The sequence below is a fragment of the Erpetoichthys calabaricus genome, chromosome 4 (assembly GCF_900747795.2).
Source record: "Erpetoichthys calabaricus chromosome 4, fErpCal1.3, whole genome shotgun sequence".
NCBI lineage: Eukaryota > Metazoa > Chordata > Cladistia > Polypteriformes > Polypteridae > Erpetoichthys > Erpetoichthys calabaricus.
Genome location: NC_041397.2, coordinates 230,121,053 through 230,144,510, shown reverse-complemented (window position 1 = coordinate 230,144,510; position 23,458 = coordinate 230,121,053). Strand labels below are relative to the sequence as shown.

The following is a 23,458-nucleotide window of genomic DNA, read 5'->3' as shown; positions in this document are numbered from 1 at the left end:
GATAGATAGATAGATAGATAGATAGATAGATAGATAGATAGATAGATAGATAGATAGATAGATAGATAGATAGATAGATAGATAGATAGATAGATAGATAGATAGATAGATACTTTATTAATCCCAAGGGGAAATTCACAGTGCCTATGCATTTAGTTTATTTGTGCACAGAATCAGGCCTATCTTTTGACAGTTCAGTATATTCTGCATTATTGAAATTACATAAATCAAGACCTCCCCAACATCCCTCTGTCTTCTTATCTTTGTCTCTTTAAATGTCATGTCATGAAATGGAAGCATATCTCAATATCCATCTTTTTTCACATAGCGAGCAGTCCATTGACTCATTCGGTTTTCTGAAAGGTAAAGACTACTGCAGATTTTCTTTGGGCACAAAAACTTAAAATGCTAACAATGCTTGGTTTTATCAGGTGTTATTTTTGTAAAGATTTCATTAGAAGCACCCAGAAGTATACAATGAAAACAAAATGCAATCAGTAACAACAAGAATAAGATTATCACGGTAATTAAGGAACAGTGCCAGGGTTGGTCCCGAGGATGTAGAAGCAGTTTTAAAATGTAGTGAATTTTAAAAGCGGCACTTTTATCCATGTAAGGGATTATGGTGTGCAAGATAAACACCTGGACTACTGTAAGCCTGCCAAGAGCACTGGGACCGCATGATATTTACTTGTCAGCAAAATAAATATTAGTATATTAACTAACCTTTTTTTATCAGAGTGTCCAGATTTAGGTTACTGTGATCAATTAATTTCCCATCCTTCATGTATTCTCCTTTCAATTGACCTCTTAATTAATAATTGTATTACAGTTGTCTTAGGATAAATTCCTGATTAGATCAAATACTTGGTAAAGTCACTCTTTAATTTACTCAGTTCAGTCTGACTGGAGAGCCTGTTTTTTGGATTGGGTATCAGAGAGGTGAATAATCAGTTAAAATGTTGAACAAATAGATTTGTCAGAACAATAACTACCGGATTGACAATGGCTAGGCTGTATAAAATATCCTTGTATTCCCTTTTATCTTCAAACCTGTGTAATCTTTATGTTGTGCTGAATAATGAATCATCACTGGAGAAAGGAATAAAGGATCAGAAGAGTAGATGTAGTCAATAAACAAAGCAAGATCATAACTGGGAAGGTAAAGAATTTTCGTCTAACCCCAATATGAAAAACAGAAATCAAAGTCGAAAATAATGTAGTCTTTAGCCAGAAAACCAAATAGGAGATAAAAGCAAACAAAGTCTACTAGGATATCCCCAGGCAGTGACAGAACAGAAGGGTTGATTCTTCTATCATTTCCTGTAAGTGATATCATTCCTAAGCACTGATGGTGGTAACCAAGGCACAAAAACAACTAATAGGGGCATACATGGGCAATGAATATGACTTACAAGATGGTAAAAAATAATTTTAAGCCATTTAAATAGCTGTCAGTGCAAACAACCACTGACATACTGTATATGAATTCTCCACCATTTAAAACCTCAGTGGGAGTTTAGAAAAATGAAGAATGAAATTCAAAACACTTTGTCAGGTCTGCAGGTGCCAGAGCCTATCTTAGAAGCATTGCTGCGAAGCAGGGGACATCGCTGGATAGGATTTAATTTTATCACAAGGCATTTTTATGTATACACCCACGTCAAGCCTATTTAGAGCCTGAACATACTGTAATGTAATGAATTATTATTATTATTATCTGGTTAGAGGAGGAAAATTGATTACCCAGAAAAAAACAAACATGCAGACACAATGAGAATATGCAAACTTAACTTAGATAATGTCTGGGCTGGTAATTGAACACTGGAACTGTGAAGCAAGAGGAGTTTTTAGAAGTAATCAATGACTGTTTTTTAACACAGCATGTTAAAGCACCAACACGGGGTGAAGCCTGTCTGGATTTAGTATTTTGTAATAATCAGGATAGAATTGAGGGTGTAGAGGTGATTGAACCACTAGGGTCAAGTGACCATAATGTAATACAATTCTCAGTATTTTGTAAGAGTGCAGATGCAAAGACTAAAATTGTTAAGTTGAACTTTGGTAGGGCTAATTTTGAGCAGATGCGACAAAGTCTAAGTAGGATACACTGGGATAAGCTTTTAAGTGTGAAAACAGTCGAGGAGCAGTGGAACAGGTTTAAAAATGTTTTAAATGTAATGCAGGACAGATATATACCTAAATTTGGAATTAATAGGAAACTAAAAAAAACTCCACGGTGGATTAATAAAGATTTAAAAAAAGAAGTTGCAAAGGAAAAAACTGCTTTATAAGGTATATAAAACTAATGACTGCAAAGTGAATTGTAGAGCGTATGAGAACATGAGGGCAACCATTAAGGAGGATATCAGGAAGGCTAAAAGACAGTTGGAGAGGAATTTAGCAGATAAGGTGAAAGAAGACCCTAAGAGATTCTTTCAGTATTTTAGTAGTAAAAGAACAGTCAAGGAGGAGGTCAAGTGCATCAGAAATAGTAAAGGGGAATTAAAAGATACAGACAGTGAAATAGCGGATGCCTTAAACTTACATTTTTCTGAGGTGTTTATAAGTGAGCAAATGGATAACCTCCCAGAGGTAAATGCGACTACTAAGGAGGTACTGAGGGATTTGGAAATTGTAGAGGGAGAAGTACTGCTCAGATTAAATAAGCTGAAATCGAACAAATCACCAGGACCAGATAATATTTATCCTCGTGTTCTTAAGGAGGCTACTGAGTACATATATAAACCCTTGACGCATATTTTTAGGAAGTCACTGCGCACTGGAGAGATTCTGATGGACTGGAAAATGGCAAATATCATCCCATTATATAAAAAGGGTGACAGGGCAGATCCAAGCAACTATAGACCAGTAAGCTTAACATGCATCACAGGAAAATTAATGGAAGGAATTATTAAGGATAAGATCGAGCAACACCTGGCAAGGACAGAAGTTATTCTAAGCAGTCAGCATGGGTTCAGAAGAGGGAGGTCGTGCTTTACTAACATGCTGGAATTCTATGAGGAGGCAACAAAAGGATATGATCAAAGTGGAGCTTATGATATTATTTATCTGGACTTTCAGAAAGCATTTGATAAGGTGCCACATGAGAGGTTGGGCATCAAATTAAAAGAGGTGGGAGTTCAGGGTGATGTTTGTAGATGGGTGCAGAATTGGCTCAGACAAAGGAAGCAGAGGGTGATGGTGCGAGGAACCTCATCAGAACTGGCCGATGTTAAGAGTGGTGTTCCACAGGGGTCAGTGCTAGGGCCGCTGCTATTTTTAATATATATAAATGATTTAGATAGGAATATAAGTAACAAGCTGGTTAAGTTTGCAGATGATACCAAGATAGGTGGATTAGCAGATAATTTGGAATCCGTTATATCATTACAGAAGGACTTGGATAACATACAGGCTTGAGCAGATTTGTGGCAGATGAAATTTAATGTCAGTAAATGTAAAGTGTTACACATAGGAAGTAAAAATGTTAGGTTTGAATACACAATGGGCAATCGGAAAATCGAGAGTACACCTTATGAGAAGGATTTAGGAGTCATAGTGGACTCTAAGCTATCGACTTCCCGACAGTGTTCAGAAGCCATTAAGAAGGCTAACAGAATGTTAGGATATATAGCACGATGTGTGGAGTACAAGTCCAAGGAGGTTATGTTCAACCTTTATAATGCACTGGTGAGGCCTCATCTTGAGTACTGTGTGCAGTTTTGGTCTCCAGCCTACAAAAAGGACATAGCAGCACTAGAAAAGGTCCAGAGAAGAGCGACTAGGTTGATTCCAGTGCTACAGGGGTTGAAATATGAGGAAAGATTAAAAGAGCTGAGCCTTTACAGTTTAAGCAAAAGAAGATTAAGAGGTGACATGATTGAAGGGTTTAAAATTATGAAGGGAATTAGTGCAGTGGATCGAGACTGTTATATTAAAATGGGTTCATCAAGAACACGGGGACACAGTTGGAAACTTGTTAAGGGTAAATTTCGCACAAACATTAGGAAGTTTTCCTTTACACAAAGAACGATAGAAACTTGGAATAAGCTACCAAGTAGTGTGGTAGACAGTAAGACGTTAGGGTCTTTCAAAACTCGACTTGATGTTTTCTTGGAAGAAATAAGTGGATAGTACTGGCGAGCTTTGTTGGGCTGAATGGCCTGTTCTCGTCTAGAGTGTTCTAATGTTCTAATGTTCTAAATATGACATAATACAGTATATTCAGTTAGGATACTGTATATATGATCTGAATGTAATTTTCTAAAATGCAAGAGTATAAGTGAAATAATGCATGTCATTTTAAATTAAGTACCCACCACCTTGAATTTTGCCTTGTATGTTCACAATTCTTCACAAACGATAAGACAAGACTATAGACATGCTTATATTCAATTCAATTCTTCATTGCATAAGTGTGTGACATTTGATGACTATTGGTGACACAAGAGTGTATTTGGTTTTGTCAATAAAATGAGATGAAATTCTATTATGTTTTGTATACAACATTTGCTTTTTCATTCTGTTTTTAGATTTGTGTTGTAGTAAAAATCACATTAAAATGACCTGCGGTGGGTTGGCACCCTGCCTGGGATTGGTTCCTGCCTTGTGCCCTGTGTTGGCTGGGATTGGCTCCAGCAGACCCCCGTGACCCTGTGTTCGGATTCAGCGGGTTGCTGGAGCCAATCTGAGCCAACACGGGGCGCAAGGTAGGAAACAAACCCCGGGCAGGGCGCCAGCCCACCACAGGGCACACACACCCACACACCAAGCACACACTAGGGACAATTTCAGATTGGCAATGCACCTAACCTGCATGTCTTTGGCCTGTGGGAGGAAACCGGAGCACCCGGAGGAAACCCACGCAGATATGGGGAGACTGCGCCACCGTGCCTCCCTTGAGCTACATAATTTGTATGCAATTGTGCTATACGATAACATGCAGTGAATACATTTGGCTTATAGCTTTCATCCTCTTTCTCTGTACGTTTAGCATTTGTTTGCTCAAAGGTTGATGCACTTGCTGCTTCCTGAGCAGCTCTTCTTTTCTCCATCCTAGTGGCCCGCCTCTTCTCTTCTTTTGTCGGTATCTTTTTGCGTTAAAACTGATTAAGTCAGTTTTTGTGTTGCAATTACTCAGTATTTTTTCCTTAATTTTTCACTTAAGCTGGCCCTTAAGTCTTCAATCTGCCTCAAGAATGATTTAAGATATGAAGAGGTAGGGGAAGTGATGGTGAAAGTGGTAGGGATGAAAACAGTGCCTGTACGCATGCGCCACATGGCCGCCCTACTGCACGCTGCCTAGAGTTGATTCTGCAATAAAATAAAATAAAAAGAATAATAATTCCAAAACTCTTTGCTTTTAATATAAAGCTGTACTGCAGAGTTTCAGCATACTATATATGTACCAACTTTCAGGCTATAGGTTATTTGATTTTTGACCTTGACCTTCCTGGGTTGACCTTTGACCGTGGAGGTCAATCATCACCCCGAAAGCGGACAGTAGATGTCACGTACTATACGTGTACCAAATTTCAGGTCAATAGTTCAAATAGTTTGCGAGCTACATGTGATCTAAAATCCTGGACAGACAGATGGACAGCCACAGTAGCATATTATATAAGAAGATATAAAATCTGAAAAAATACAATATGGAAGACATTTGTTTATCCACTGTAGCAAAGTTAATGTTCTTCACCAGAATTTTAGAACATTAATGGCCATTTATTTTCAGGTACTGCAGGAGAGGCCTGATTCAGCACCAAGCTGAGCAAGGCAGAAGTGAGACCTTGTTAGCATGCCCCTCAAGTGGTATCCAGCATCCATCACCATACTTAAGATGATTAGTTCAATTCAGGCTTGTGGGAAGCTAGAGCTCAATACGCAGACACTTAGAGGGAACACACAGCAAACTGTGAACTGGCAATATCAAATCACCACCTAACATGAAAGCATGTAAGAAGTTGCAAGAGTCAGAAACCACAGAAATCTCACACAATCATTGACAAACGCTTTAGACCAGGGGTGGGCAAAGTCAGTCCTGGAGGGCCACAGTGGCAGCTGGTTTTTGATCAAACCCAGTTGCTTAATTAAAAAACAATCCTAGTCAATTATTAAATTTCATGGCTTGTTAATGCTTTAACTCTGCCATGTCAGGTCATTCTCATATCCTAGATTTTTTTTCTTCCTAAGGATATCATAAAAATGATTTGAAGTCTAAAACGGAAGAGTTATTCTCAACCCTTCACTTTTTTCTCTTCACTTTCAGTAGCATAGCGTGGGTGTCAGCCGCCCGGGGCGGAGGAAAATTCCGCCGCCCCCTTATTTAGGTATGGTTCAAATTTTTACAAGATATTATTATTATTTATTATGAAATTTTGCCGCCCCCTAAAAGTGCCGCCCGGGGCGGGCCGCCCCCACTACGCTACGCCACTGTTCACTTTCCTTCCAAGTGTTTATTTAAACCAGACAGCACATGATAAATACACACAGGCGTAAATAGTAACAAGCTAAATGGAGAACTGCTGCTTTTTTGTCATTTGCATCTTTTTTGCTAATAAAGAGCAATTACAAACTGAGAATAAAGTTATTTAAAACTAAAATAAACAATAAGAGTTCAAAATCGTAACAAGTGAGACAACTAAAATGAAGCAGAAGTATTACTTGAGCAAAAAGTGCTTCTTATTAACCATTTGGGTTTGAGCAAAAACCTGCAGCCACTGCGGCCCTCCAGAAATAACTTTTCCCACCCCTGCTCTCTCATAACAATTCTAAAAGCCCAGTCTCTGCAAAAAAACAAGGAGCAGACAGCATCACCCATATCTTATTACTTAAAAACAAAAAATGTGGTTAGGACTACACTTAGAAGTATTTGAAACATTGCATTTCTGAATAAGGTTATTCATGTCATAAATATTGATGAAAATAAGTAGAATTTTATGCATACGAAAAAAAGAATGGGGGTGTAAAATGGCAAAAAACAGAGCAGGCAGCAAATGAATGTTCAATCACACCCTGTCTAAAGGGAAATGCTTAATAAGTTTAGTGTCTATTATGATTCTCAGCTGAACCTGGGTCTCAGTTCACGCAATACTCGCACATTCCAGCCTATTTGAAAGTCTCCTAATTTGCCTGTTCTTGCCTCCTGCACATCATTTTTTTTCTTTTTGACAGTCGCTTCAGACATTTTTATTTTTTTCTTCACATTTTATGTAATAGAATTCTCACTCACTAATTCTCTCTGTCTGCAAAGCATTTCTCTGTTCAAAATGTTTCTGACTGTTCTCTGTATCTTTACCATATTGGTCAATCTTATTTATTCCTTCTAGCTCACTGTATTCAAATTATAAGAAAATAATTAAAACAGCTCAGCTAACTTTTACTTTTTAGTTATCACATTTCAGTTTGAGGGGTAGGGGTTGTTATTTGCATTAAGCAAAGAATATAAACTTCTTTTTATTTTTCACCACATCATTTTTGGGATAAACTCTAAGGCTTGATTGTGAATAGCTTTGAACAGCTGTCATGTTCAATGTTTCTTTGGTTCTTTACTGCAGTTTGAACCATGGCCTTAAGGAAGGGCTTTTTTATTAGATTTCGCCATAGAAGATGGTCATTTTAAATTATGTCCTCAGCATAACGAAACTTAGTGTGTCACTGATTCGTAGGAATTTTGCTGAAAGCCAGCAAATTGACAGTTCAAAGAATAAAATCTGCACATTTGTGACAGCTGGAATGAGAGCATTATAGTCTTGGATGAGCTTCATGAATAAACATGAGTTGAAAGTGCTTTCTCATTTGTCAGCAGAAAAGAAAAGAAAATCCAAATATTATATTTTTCCAAGAATGCACTATCAGCTTTTTAATTCCTATATGACAAGTATGAAGCAGCATTCATGTCATGGGTCGATACAGCATTTCTTTCTGCTTTATTTTCAATGCATCGAACTCTTTGTCTCATTAAGAATGTGAAACTTTCCATAGAAAGTCACGCCAGTTATGCTGTAGATGATAATGCAAGTTATCTACAGTACTTTGAAAGTATGAGATACTAGAATGGAGCTTTTGTCTTAGGGGGCTTTTCAATATGTGCTATAGATGGAGATCTTGATTTTATATACAGTATCTTCTGGTCTAATATTCTGTGACCCCTTCAATAAATTTACTTGACTTTGGACACAAATGGGGAGCATACTGGAACAAACCCACGAATTACTAAAGGAATAAAACAAAAGCCATTATTAGTAGTTTACTCAATTGTTCTGCTTTGAAAAGATGACACAAAATGTACTAAGACCAGATTTTCATTGTCCCAGAACGGGACACAGCTTTTTAATCCACTGATCACATATGAGTCAACAAAATTTCAGATGTGTATTAAAATAAAGATAGGGGGGTTGTACTATGCTTGCGGCCCAATATACCTTTATTAAAAAACAAAAAAAAAATAGTTATATTCCAGTTTTTAAATGTTAAACAATGCATAAAAATAGGATTCTCCTGGAACAAATCAGACATTTACTACCCAACATAAGAAGAATAATACACGTTTTCCTAGCAGTGCACCAGGCCATTTTTAAAAGGAATTTTGCATTTTTTTTTCAAAGTATTTAGATGTGACTTTCCATGAAAACAAATCTGTAAAATGACTTAAACCTTATCAATATTTAAGTAACTTTTCACTTCCTCACCACTGCTGTGCAGTGCGGTTGTGAAAGTAAACAACAGCTGAGGAGATGACTGACCATGCCACCAAAGGGAAAGTGGGATGTTATGGTTGTTTCAAAAACTTGAACATTTCCCTGTAAAAGAATATTCCAGCCTAAAAAGATTAATTTTTATCTGTTACTTACCCCTTGTTATTTGTACTGATAATAGTAATAATAATAATTAATTTAATTTATATAGTGCTATTCCCACAACTCAAGCACTTTACATAGTGAGGGGGGAGCCACGTCAACCACCACTGATGTGCAGCATCAACCATGTTGCACTAGTACGCTTACCACACATTAGCAATTAGGTTGTGAGAGATGGTTAGCTAATTGGAGAGGGGATCATTAGTGGGCCAGAATGACTAGGCCGTGGTGACCAGTTTAGCCAGGATGGCTCCTTGAGCAGATCCTTTTATGCCTTTACTGCATAAGGTATGACTTGATTTTTAAAAATTATAATGGAATTCTTAATTGTGGATTCACATTCTGGCACCTTTCATTAGACCAACTTGCCACAACTAATCCTATCAAGACAACTTGTCTCTCTTGAGGAAAGGATCATTGACTCTGTCAAGTTTCTCCACCATGGAAGTATACCTGCACCTTATTCTTAGACACAAATAGAAAGGGAAGCTTTTCAGCTAATGAAAGGGTCCTTCTGTACTGTGTTAGTAAAAACGTTTCTGGACTTGACTGAAAAAGAACCTGAAGGCCAAGAAAATCGTGGGTGTGCCTGTGGTTTATTGAGGCCATGGAGTACAACTCAGGAGATGTACGTGGGATGTTAAGGTTGTTATCAGTAACTCTGGGGAATTTGTGACTTACACTGTAGATATTCTTAATTTGTGGCATGACCACATTGAAAAATAAGTGAATTCACACTCTGCAGACAAAGTGATAGCGAAAGCAATTTCTTGGATGAAACTTTTAGTTGTCCAGTCCATCTATATCTCTTATCTCATCCATAACCACAAGATTTTGTAAAAATGAAAAGATAAGTTTGTTAGTTTAAGAAATGAGGTTCTAGCTCATTTTAAATGGGCTCACTGTCCAAGACACAAGAATGTTGAAGGTATAATTGCAGCTTCTCTGGATTTAGAGCAGCTATTTTAGGTGGTTTGGTCAGGTAGTGGGGATGTTAACTGGGCATCACCTATTGGAAGCATATCCAAGACTTGCTGGAGGAATGATATTTATTATAGAGCCGGTAGACTTCTGTGAATTAAATATAAGTACCTGGAGACTGTTGCTAAGGATTGGGTGGCATGATGTGTCCAAGTCAGCATGTTGTTACCATGACACTCATCAGGGCTAACAGATGGAGAGGAAAGTGAAGTATGTGTAAATATACAGTAAATATTTATATGTGTGTGTATGTATATATATATATATATATATATATATATATATATATATATATATATATATATCCTTTTATGTTATGAAAAATAGTGCAGTTTTAATAATATGGGTTTACAGTGTAGGTTGGTAGCTGTTATGAAAACATTAACTCTAAAACTGTATGCATTTAAAAAGGTGCAATTTTATGGTAGAGCCAAAAGAAAGAGGAACACAAAAAAACAATTGTGTTTGCGTAGTACACCTCCTCTGCTTCATACAACTAATGATTTTTGGTTTATTTTACAATAAACATTCAAATAAAGATTCTGCCAATACTGTCACTAAAGCAAATTTGAATCCGTCCCAGATAATTTTAGATCTGGTATATTGCAATCATCCACCAAAGAAAATAGAAAACAAAATTAATGGCTGGAGGGCTTAAGCTTTTGGTCAACTGAAAATATTCATCTTAGATTTATGTTATGTGTCTTGAATTGATCTTATAATCTAGATGAGAGTTATGCCAGCAGTTTTTTGTATAAAGCATTATATCTTAGATGTTATGGTAGTTCAGGGGTCATTGCTGCTGCCATATAGTTCCAAGGGCTTAGGATTAATTCCTGGCCTGCCCACTGTTTATGTTGTGCTTGATCATTCTCCCCATGTCTGCATGGGTTTCCTTCTAAGATGGACAGTGTGCAGGTTAGTTTTATTGGTAAGTGTAAACTGGCTCAACATTAGTTCGTGCATGTGTGTGTCGTATGATGGACTACCCCCCCCATAGTTCGGTTTGGCTTGTTTTTATGGGTGTTTTATTAGTGATCAAGATAGCAGCTTGAATCTTTCAAAATAGTACAGCATATATGAAGCTGCTTCCAACTGAGTTAACTGACAAACAGTGTTGATCAGTGCAATTCACCAAAGCATTTTTCCTAGCATATATGCTGTGTTTGCCGAATATTTTCCAGGAAGTTCACCAGGCGGCTGGCTTAGATGAACACGTTATTTTTCCAGTGTCCCATGATGCTTTGCAAGGCCAGCATGCCATCACAGAGGTGCAGCAACCATGTGCAGAACTTTCATGAATGACCCAATCCCTGCATGGATTAAAAAAAAAACAACAACAGTATTTTCAGTTAAAAGGTACGTTGGCTGACCATAGTGACAATATTGAGAATTTCCATCAGTTACATAACACTGGTCCATGCACAATGCACTATGTGGCTAATTATGTATGCATAATTAGCCATTGTGGCAGGTTTTAAATCAAAGCAAGCCTTAAAGAATCCCTACTCCTCCCTGAGTCAGGAAACACAAGACCCTGTGAAATAAAAGTAATAACACCTGCCTTGTGCCCTGTGTTGGCTGGGATTGGCTCCAGCAGACCCCCGTGACCCTGTATTCGGATTCAGCGGGTTGGAAAATGGATGGATGGAACAAAAGATTAATTACTATTTACAATGTGTTTTTTCTTTTTAATGGAAGATAAAGGTGTGAAGCATCTGCACTGATACATTGGAAACAAAACAAGTTATTTCAGCTGCTCCTGGAACCGCAACTTCAAACAATAGGACAAGCTAGTCCCGCAATGCTGCTGCTTTGGGGCACCTCCAGTATAACTGAGTAATTAGAATTCTGTTACAACAATGATTTATATTTGATTTACATATTGTTAATTTGTGGCCATTTATTGTATTTTATTTGTAGTATTCATTCCATCTGAATCATTTGTTGTTTGGGGCATTGTGGCGCAGTGGTAAGCACTGCTGCCTCATAGTATAGATAACATTTTTGGCAACAATAAGCACCTCCTCTGAAGAGCCAAATAAGTCTGTTATGCGCTCTTTAAATATTGATTCTTAAAATGGGACTGTACTGTGTTGTGTGTTTCCTCAAAGAATCATTGCTTGATAAAGAATCATTTAATTCTGGGAAGGGTTCTTTACATATGAAACTGGTTCTTGGGGTTTTGAAAAGGTTCCTAGTTTGTGAACAAAAACATCTTCAATGTACAGTATAGTAAGCTACCTAGCAGGATACAAACAGATCAAGAAAAAGTGACCCTATAAAATCACGAACCAATTGGTAATCCAAAATCTATTTTGATCTATTCATGGATATTTATTGAGCCTGGTATGGATCTAAATAAATGAAGTTTTTTCCTTTGTTTTTTTTCTTTATTTTGTTTCGTCTTAAATAGGGATATATATTTGGCAGTGGAGGGCCTGTAAGATTTATAAGATCAGATCATTTGTTTCTTAGGGTTTCTACACTATACAAATGAAAAAAATGACAATATCTGCTGAAAAATTCCCTGTTGGTATGGACCTCAGAAGTAAATGTAATATATACTGTACATTCCATCTCTCTGTAAGCTTAAATGAATAGCTTGGCAAATGTATGGATAAACATTGTAATGTCTGTTGTGTACATTTAGAGTTTTGCTAAGACTAAAGTAACTTGATTGGGAAATACTGTCCGTTTATTTTTCATGCCTGCAATCCACTCTCAGTACTAAAGTCATTTCATTACTAAAATAATCTAGATATGTTGATTATTAAGGCGTGGTTCACCTTCCATCGGTTTTTGATATTATATAAGAATTCTTACATTTTACAGTGCAATAATGTTTTTATCAATAGAACTAAATACAAAAAAAACATATTTTCAGTGGTTCTGATATGAAGTTGTTAAAGCAGGCCATTGAAGATCTACAATCCAAGCTCTGAGCAGCATTTCCATTTTGCCACATGCTGTTTTGACTGTATGCTCCCTTGTTCTGAGAGGGTGTCCATATATCTCAGGGTCTATTTTTACCAATAGTACAATCTTCTGTTCTGCTGTCAGATGATGTGCCAAGCAAGGCCAAAGGCATCTGCTGTTTTTCAAACAGAATGTCTAATTAAAACACTATACTTGGAAAAGCATGTCCTACATGCTCCATTCTTCAAAGATCAATACTAAGTTGTAAAAGATTATTGTTCCCATGGATCTCTCATCCCTGAAATGAAGGCAAAGAATCCAAGAAGACTTATCAAGTAAATTTGCATTTTTCTTAATGGACAGATGTTTCTCATTTTCACTGTTTTAACATAAAAGATGATCAATATAGTTTCTAGTGAGTTTACTTAGATAAATAAAGAGAAATGCAGAAAAACGACATCAACTTACTGATTAGTTGTTTATTCACACATTGTCACTTATCAAGGGAGAATTCTATAGTATAGCAAGAGAAAATTTCTACTCCGAAATTTAATCAAACTTATTGGAGTGCTGGGTATGATATGAGTTCTGCAAGTATAGCACCATGATTAGTAGTTATACAAAGAGTTGAGTCCTCTTTGTGTACCAGAGCATTAAATAATTTTACTAATTTATTATTGTATGCAATTAATGAGTATATTGTATTTCATAATTACACTAAAATTCTTAAGTCCAGGATCTATCCTACAGTGTGTCCTATGATTGACTGGACAATCGCCAGCACATTTTAATGACAGATTCTGTGTGTTTTACCTTCTTCTACTTTATTGTATATACTCTTGGTGTTTAATGTGTATGTTTATATTGGCTAACATATTTTATAATAGTTGTAACGTGAGATCCTGTTGCAGTGATGTCACTACTATACCTCTGCACTGAAAACAAATGATAGTTACCTCCTGAACTATGCCATGTTTCTTTTTTGAAAGAATCTTCATGCTGCCTTTAATGGTTTCAACATTTCTAGAAGGGAATTTTTTTTTTGCAAAAATCACAATTTTCCACAATTGTGGTATTGTTTTTTTCTCCTTTGGTTCACCTATTCTACCAAATTTCAAATCTTATTCATAAGTTTTTTTTTGTCCTGGACCACATTTTTTATCCAAATCTCCATTATATCATTATTATTATGTTTTGTATCCAAAGCGAAGCAGCAAATTCTCTACACACTGTAATTCATCTCACCAGAGAGGAAGAAAATCCCAACACTAGGTAAGAGTACAGTTTTGTTGAAGCTGGATGGTTTTGCTTTGTCTGACTGTACACCCTCTCCTTCCCCAAAGCCCTAATTTTGTGCACAAATCCTTTTTGTGAACATCCTCTTGGCTTTAATGGCCGAGGCCTTGTGAATAGTTTTATTCGTCTGTGCTTCTTCTTGTTTAAGGACTCACCCATAGCCCATTGTCATTGCCAAAAGCTGCCCTCTTTTGAATCCTGCTGTTCCTCCTGGTGTTGTGAACTTTTCAGTGTTTTGCTGTCATATTGTGTGTGATACAAAGAAATTGGATATTGTTAAGAAGATCTCATCAGCTGGTGTTGTTTAGCTGTAGAATTATGAAGCTTTTCCAAGCTGGATTTCTGTAATTTTTGGCTACCATTGAGATTCAGATACCTTTGGTTAGTAAATAATGCTGGTGCTACTACTGCTACTGCTGCCGCCATACTATATGTATGACTTTGTTTTTTTAGCATGTGTAAGTAAGTAAGTAATGTTCATTGCACAACATTGCAATTCATTCTATTCAATGCAGAAAATGCATTCCATAGTTCAGTAATGAACTGTGTGCAAATTCATCTTTCAGCTGATTTCAACAGATGATATGAGCTACAGTACTTTATTCAGTCCCACTTAGTCTTATCTGTGGTTAAATCAGCACCAGAAACAAAGCAGAATGAACATTTCCTTATATTACTAATTTTTTCAACATTGCTCCTTCGGCAGAAGAACAACTACCTTTTATTATAGGAACCCACGCCAGTCTTAAGGCATTTTCCTTTTATACTAAATCTCAATCAGGAATGTAATCCATGAAATGTGCTTCTTTTTTAAACAACTCCTGTTTTATCATTTCCCATATTTTCAAGATTCATTCACACAATACAACAGAAACTTGTTTCATTTTCTGATGTGAAATTAATTTCAGCAAGGTAAACTCAAAATCAAACCCCATTCATTCATATTCGAAACCCAGTTATTCTAATAAGGAGCTGCAGAAAGCCATAGCTCATCCAGTAGCATCAGCAAAGGGGCATCTGAGTAACTCTAAAAGTGCTGTTCAGACTGCAGTGCTTTCACTTTGTAAGAACCTTTGCAGTAGATTTTGTTGAACCATATGCAACACACATCCTGGGTTATTATATTGTGTTCCTTTTATAAACTAAGTACAGAAGATCTCAGATGTTGAGCTTTGTCACAAATCACAGTTTGCTTTAATTTTATTTTCAGCTCTGTTTTTTCACTTTTCCAGGTTACTCCACTGTTTTGCTCCCTGCATTTCAGAAAAATGTCCAACTATTTGTTTCAGTATTCAATTTTATAATTATAATTTAATTCTAATTAATTATTGTAGACATACAATAGGCCGACAGTGTTTAGAAATTTCCTTTGAGGAGCTCGCCTGACACTTTTACTGTCAATGTCCATCATTTATAGTCACTGTTTGAGTGCAGATCTCTGCATTATAAAGAGCCCAGTACTTCTTGTTACAAAACCAGATTACTGAGTATAGTTTGCAAAATCTCTCTACTCTGGTAACTTGCCAATTCCAAATTATCTTTATCAGCTGAAGATTGTTTTGTGCCCCTTTCCCAGTCTCCTGAACAAAACGAAATTGAAAGTTGTTTTTTTTTTTTTTTAAATATTGGAAAACTTAAAGTCATCAGTGGGAAATGAATCAGCAAAGAGAAAAATGAGGGTACTTGCCCAGAAGATACATGTGCAGCACTTCTCTTCTTAAATAATGTCTTTTACAATAGATATTTAATCACAGAGTTTGACATTAGAATTTATATTTAACCAACCTTTGAAAAATACATTTATAGCAAAAGAAAATAATTTTTATGAAATATTACTCTTCCTGACTTTTAAAATGTAAAACCGTCATAATTAATGTTTCACATTCGGTGCACAGTAATGCTGCCAAATATTGATTTACTGTTGTGAAATAATTGTGTTAAAATAAGCAAACTTTCTGCCTTTCAGCTATAGTTTTACTGCTATGAATTACTGTATGAATTACTGTATGCATTAGCTCTGAAGATTTTAAGTAATTAATATTGTTAAATATTGTTATTGTAAATTGCCATCATGGCTTCTCACCCCAGAACATTGACCAAAATGCTTGTGTGATGTAAAAATGTTGCTTTTTGTGTGAAATAAGAATACAGGGGTACATTTTAAAAGGGAGAACACATAGCATCAAAAAAACACAGCATGAAACTTTTTTTCCCCTTTCAGTTTAGCACCTTGGGTTATAGTCATGTCTGTCTGGTGTAGTGTGTTCTCACTTTCTACTTTTTATTTTATTTTTTTTTGCTACCACACAAAAGCACTCTTCCAACTATCTTTAGACCAAGAGTATCACAGTTATTAACTTGCTTTTAAACCCCACCCAGGTTTCAATTCTAACTTTCCATGGTCAAGAATGGTTCATCATGGCTACAGTTCAGCTAAACTAGAGCGCCATCTATTAGCCCCGATGTCTCTGAGTAGCAGGGTAGCTCTTTTTCTTCTTGCCTTCTAAATAATGCAATATGACTCATTCCTTCCAAGCAGTCCTCCAGTGATCCACTTTCTCTAACACCTGCTTGGCCTTATCTTATCCTGTGCCACCCTGGCAACTCCTTTTTGTTCAATTAATAGATAACATAGCTTACTTGTAAAATAATATTCTATATAAAATAAGAGAAGGTCCATTATAGAATGCACTGAAATTTGACTTGTTGAATGTTCCATTCACCTGCTGTATAAAAAAATTAGTTCTACTAAAAATAATAGAGGGCAGCAACGTGACAACATGGCTGTTTATGTCAATTTAGTTTTCGTAGTACTAGCAGTTTATGACATATTGCTTTTGAAAAGTATACATTAATTCTTTTTCTGAATCCACTTTTTGATTACAGTGTTGGGAGCATAATTCAACATAACTGAGCACAAGGCAGAGATAAACCTTTGAGAGCCGCATGGCACAACCACCTGCTCACCCAATTTCACTTATGTTAGGACAATTTATAAATTACCTTTAGGATGTGAGTGAGAACAGTATTATGCAGACATATTCCACAGATGTACAAAGAACTCACATAATGATTTGGGCAACATTCAAGCTCTGGGGGTATTCCTCATGGCACGCAAATGAAATTGAGACTTACCTGAGTCTCTTGAATAAGGTTTGTTTTCCTGTTCAGGTTAAACTGTTTCCACAAAGGGAAAGTAATTCATGTTAACTTAAGATGTCATGGCGAAAAATCTTCACCAGAAGGCTTTTTACCTGAAATAAATGCTATTAGGAGTGTCAGGATAGGCAAACAGAGTTTACAGTTTTATTGCAATAAAATAAGCATAATAATAATAAAAATAACAAGGACTCAACTCAATATGGCCAAATTGAGCTGAGCCTCGAACGGTTCAAAATCCAAAACGTATATATCATTTTCTTATCACTTTGTCCTTGCTCAATTAGCTCATTCTGCACCTGGCTTTAATGTCCATTGTTTTCTCTAGGTTTCTGTTCTGCTTATTTTGATTGGTCTAAGGCTGGGCAGATGGCTTCCTCTTACCATTTTGGGCTTTTCTTATGTCATTTCCTATCTTCTCTGACCTCGCTCAAATGAGCTCTTTTGCTCATCTCCTCTGACTCTCCCCTATTCCTGTCCGGCATCCCTTCTACTCCTGTCCGGCCGAACCTTGAGTTCCCATGGGAATCCTTATTATCTCCTTACTTTCCTATTGCTGGCCCCATCCTGGTATTTTACTTTTCTATGCTGTTCTTATTTTCTCTATCTGGTCAAGGCCTCAATTCCACATATGGGTTTCCTTTAAGCTTTCCAAACTTTTTTATATTAGTGGCCTGAAGCTTAAGCTTTAATTAAAACTGAACTATAGCATGTGCCTTTATTTAATCATTTGCTTGGCATGCTTGATTTATATTTAATTTCCGGAATTAGGTTAAATGCTAGTATTACTAATTTTCTCAATATATATAGAACATATTTTGTCATTTTCCTTGCATTACTTCACCTGACCTTGGCAGCGATGCCTTTTTGTCATCTTTGCTGATTCAATATTTCAGCTGGCCTCTTTTAGCTTCCTATCTCTGGACACAGGTGTTCTCAATCTTTTTTGCTTTATCTGTTCTTTCCCACACTAGCAATTCTGCTGTAAGCTTAAAAAATAATGCAAAATGACTGATTTTTAGTTAACTATTCACTTGACCTATCTTATTTTCTCAACATTCTAATTTATGCTTAATCTAATGTTTTAGAAGCTTTTAATTACTTTTTATGGCTCTTTATGTTAATTTGCTTTTTCTTTGTTAATATAAAAAATGTTCCTTCTACAAAGGCACATTTAGAAAGTCCACGATTTTGTGCGCATTTGTGATATGTAAGCAACCCTGAGAGCTGATCGTCAATAACATCTATCATAGTTCAAAAAGCACATAGGAGAGTCCAGCATCTGCAGAGTTAGTACATGTGATTTTAAGTGTGAAGCTGATGGGATGAATGATCTGTTATGGCATAGTTTGAAAAAAGTTTAGAGGTTTATTTAATTTTCTCTTAAAATAGAAGAACTATGAAAGGTGGTCTTTTCAGCAGTTGATCAAGAAATAATACTTGATCTATAATAGCACAAAGGCAATGAATCGAGAGGCTGTATGGCAGTCCATAGCAGACTGAATAAATGCCCAAGTACATTACAGTTCTGAATTTGTACATTACATAATGAAATATTTGTGGCTTTAATCAACTTTAAAAAAGTTTCCTTTGAATTGCCCTGTTTAACTGTGATCATAATGTACTAGTTTATAAATCATACTTTAAATGATTAAATATGCAGTATTTTTGTGAAGCACATTTGGCAGAAAATGAAAATTATATACCAGAACATGCTTAAGAATTATTAGAATATAAATTTATATACAAACACATATTGCACATATATGCCAGTAGTACGATGCCCCACTGTCACTCCAGCTGAAGGAGTTTGCCTTCATACGACTAGCCATATATGTAAAAAGACATACCTGAGCATTAATACTATGGAATATTTTGAATTTCACATAGTCAGCCTGTAATGAGCTTGACGGTGCCATTATCTGTACATGAATGCAGTCTATTGCATCTATGACTTTGGGAAGCCTAAAGTATGTTATCTAGTTTTGTGGATGCAACTTAGGATAAGTGCATTCTACATAAATGCACTTAACAAAAAAACATAAATAAATAAAACTGATGCAAATAGCTTACACAATAGTCAACCATTTGCTGCAACAAGTTTACTTCTCTACTTGATGCCCAAGATTAAAACCTTTTTTTCATTCATCAGAAGAAAAAGAAGTTAGTCACATGCTTCTCTATTACATCAGCCAATTAGTGTCCTGAAAGTGTTTCCCAAAATGAGAGCCTAACATAGCAAAATTTCATTCAAGGTAGAAATGAATCGTTGATGGAAAGCAAGTCAATCACTTAGTACACTCTCTTATGGAAGGGTTATTCTGAGTTTTCAGGTCACCTAATATGTATATCTTTTGAAAATGGAGTATGTACACAAATATAAAGCTAGCAAACTCTACACAGACAGAGACAGGACTGGGAATCAAAGTCTCAGCCCAAAACTTGGAAGGTAAAACCCCGAAACTTTTGCTACTGTGTCAGGTTACATCACACCATTTACATTAGAATTAAAAATCTGCTCCTGGAAGGCTATAGAGGCTGCACATATTGTTAAAGTCATTTTCTTATTAAAAGCAAATTCTAGTACATGGCCTTTTGTACACTTATTGTTTTACCACTGAACATCGTTCCCCTTTTGGAAGCCAATCGTTAAAATATACATAATGGACCAAAGCAGATAAACACTGGTTAGCCCACAGCCTTTTTTTCCCTTCTGTTTCTATCGGAGCCTTTTACTTGAGCATATGATTTCAGAGATGCTAATTGTGCCCCAATAGCTGGATAGCTTTTTGATAACTTGCTACCTGCACTTCATTTGTTTGGGTTTTGGAACTGGATATGATGAAAAATTAAGAACTGTAAATCTTAGAAGGCACCAGATTTAAAGGTAATAAAGTGAAAAATATAAGTTACAGGATTGACTTCTGTAATGTTAAAGTTATGGCAACAGTGAGTATCTTTAACTCAAAGGATTAGTGATTAATGAAAATGCCGATTGAGAGTCAAGTGAAAGATTTTTAATTGAATGAAACATTCAATAGGAGAAATTGACCATATTAGAGTAGTTGGTTGTGCTAAAAATACTACACTATGGTCAACAGCACTCAATTTATATAAATATGACCAGAGTGAATTATTACAGTAAATGTCAAAATCACAATAATAGATTGTCAGATAAGTTCAAGTCTAATGGCTTCCTGCAATACTGCAGTATACAAATCAAGACAGCCTGGGATTTTTGGTATTCTCAGAGTGAATAAATATCAATAAAACTATTTTACATTATCTTATTATTCTGATGCATTATCAATGTGAATTTGAGAAGAATGTGAGTTGGACTTGCATTAAATCTATAAAAGCCTACTGCCTGTTTTTGAGAAACTACCACCCTAATTAAACTGTTTACTGAAAGAAAGCCTACTATCTTTTTTTTAGTAAGGTAAAAAATAAAAGGTTGTTATAAAATGAACAGGGGACAAAACTAACACTTCTTTTTTTTTTCTTTTATCATATCATGCAGCTCAAATGGAAAGTCAGTCACCTGGGCTCAGAATGAGCGAAGCACCAGGGGTCAGCATCTGTGGAAGCGGCTTTCCGTCCACATCAAAAAAAGAGAAAATGCCAACCAAACAGCTGTCATTAAACCCTTTTCAAAAACTACCGAGAATCGTTACAGCAGTGACAACATGCCTGAAACCAGTGCCAAAATGCTATATGAGGTGTCCGAAGCTGAAGAACATTATCCTGCTCAATTTCGCCCACAAACTCCTTCTCCAATCAGCACTGTAAGTCAGAGAGCTTCATCAGTCAGTAGAAAAGAGGAAGAGGCAGCCGCCTACCTTTCAGAGCACCCTCAAAGGAGTAATTCTTCCCAGGGTTCGCTGATGGAGCAGATCAGCAGTGTGGTAAACCGTTTCACTGCTAATATCACAGAGCTGAACACCATGATGCTTTCTTCCTCTCCTCCAGGGACAACGAGATCCACCACCATATGTCCATCCTATTTAATTCCTAGGGAGATCCAGCTTCCCACCACCATGACTACATTTGCTGAGGTCCAACCCCTTCCTGCCATTGAAGTCAATGGGCGCTCTCAGGCTCCCAGCAAGACGTCCTCTGCTAGCATCAAAGATGGCACCTCTGAGTCTTCTGCAGTCAAGACTGACTTTGAAGAGCTGGTGGCTCTCACTCCACCTTCCCCTTTCAGAGACTCTGTAGACTCGGGAAGCACATCTCCAACTTCTCCTGTCTCCGAATCAGCTCTCTGCATCCCTTCCTCCCCCAAATACGATAAACTGGTGCTGAGAGATTATAGTCAGAGCTCTTCTTCGTTGTGAACCGAGAAGTGGCACACATACTCTTCATGGTTATATGTACCACTGAAGCAACAAGAAGAAAAAAACAAGCCTAACATATTTATTATGTTTACATGGATTCAGCAGTGGCAAGGCAAAAAGGTTAAACACTACTGAACACTGTTGTGTTTTGTCATTCAAACATGAGTGTGTTCTGAATATGACTTACTAGTATTTACTATTTGCAAGGTGTCCATTTAGTAGTGGCCTTAGTTACACATGGGCTTTCAACTAATTAGGGCAATAGTGTTCAAATGCTAGCACCAGAGGATCATTTTTGCTCAGGTTCCTTCCATTTGTCTATTTTGAATTACTGTTGTTGCATGTACAGTAGGATGACCGTTAAGCGATGTCAACTCTTTAAATGTCTTTGTTACAGTGGAGCATGCAAAGATAAGCTACTCTAAAAACTAGACTAAAGCAGAATATACAGTGCCTGTTTGGGACAGTAACCTTAGCTGCAATGGTCCATTTGGTGCTGTGTTTGGGCAGCCCTTTTACACATGTAATATGAAGAAGACATTTTGGTGGATTGTATCACCAAAAAAATCAGATATACTACTGCATTGTGCTTTCCACTCAAGTTAGACTTCCCAAAGTAACCTTTTTAAAGGAGGGTTACCTGTTTTCTTTTCTTTCTCCATTTGGCAACAACTCATTTCCCACGGTGGAACGTCATTCTGAATGTATATTTTCTAAAGAGGACTAAGTTAATATGGGACCAAACATGCTTTGGAAAATATCTGAAAAATATCCATTGCAACAGAAGTATGATTTGCTTTAGAGTAGAGCCAGTCAATAGTAATAGTAGTCAGACTCACCCCCCAAAAAAAAAAGAAGAACTGGGGTGATGAGGCTTTGACTTGTCCCACCAACTGTAAGGCAAAAAGTTAAGGAAGAACCACCAGTATATAAGAAAAGCAATGTGTCCTTATTAAATTTGTGAAGGAAATTCAAAAAGCATAGGACATGTTTTACTCTGTGCTTTCCATCTGTTTCAGGTTTTCTGTGTGTGTGTGTGTGTCTGAGTGCATATATGTTTTGTTTTTTAAGTATGGCATCAAAGAAAAGTACATTACCGTGGAAAGGTTTTCCACATCTACAAAAGAGGAAATTATATGAAATAAAATGATATATCTATTCTACTAAAGAATTCATATTTCGGTTTGGCAACACACTGCTTTTATTTCAAGAATTAATTTCATTGAATTGTTATTGGTAATATAAATATATAAAGGGCATGCTAATATTATCCATCTCTATTATTTAAATTAATCTCATTTGTTTCCATGGAAATTTGATGTGTGTGTTTATATTTCTTAAACAAATTTGACTTGACATAACAGTACAAAGATTTTCCATATGTATATATCAAAAAAATTTTCTTAAAACATCATTCCTAATCTAAAAGAAAAATCAACCTATAATCGTTACATTTATTTTAACTGTATTAAACTGAATCTGTTTAATTTTTTTATTTGTGGTAATTTAACACTCATCTTTCCTATCCACTTAATTTATCTAATATCATTCCTTGGTTTGCTTTTAAACTAGAACCTTTAGTACAGTAAGCAGAAATGTTAATACATTTTGCATTTGAAAATTCACGTGTAAAAAGCCAAAATTAAATACAAAAGACAACATTAAATCACAATCATTTTGTATGCTTATATCTGTAGATTATACAATAAATCCTTAGATTATACAATTTGCATTTTATAATTTGAATTATTATCATGAACATCATTGCTCCTTTTTAATTAACTGTTGAAAATTATTTTCAAAGAGGACTGAGTGGGGAGTCTAAAATAAAAGCAATATTTACCATTCAAAGAGTAATACTGAGCACAGACAGGACGGGACAGCATCAAAAATGCTGTTACTATA

At 36.2% G+C, this 23,458-nt stretch overlaps 1 protein-coding gene across 3 annotated transcripts in view; it reads left to right on the top strand.

Moving 5' to 3' along the window:
* The window catches only part of grm5b (glutamate receptor, metabotropic 5b), a 538,196-nt gene extending 515,157 nt beyond the window's left edge, over positions 1-23,039 (top strand). For 2 of the 3 annotated variants that reach the window (XM_028800414.2, XM_028800413.2), the window contains exons 9-10: positions 13,968-14,033; positions 20,737-23,039. In XM_028800414.2, the coding sequence (XP_028656247.1) occupies positions 13,968-14,033; positions 20,737-21,553 (883 nt within the window). In that variant the 3' untranslated portion in view covers positions 21,554-23,039. The remainder of the gene's footprint in view (positions 1-13,967; positions 14,034-20,736) is intronic. The other variant, XM_028800415.2, reaches the window with a different exon arrangement.
* Positions 23,040-23,458: the final 419 nt, after the last annotated feature.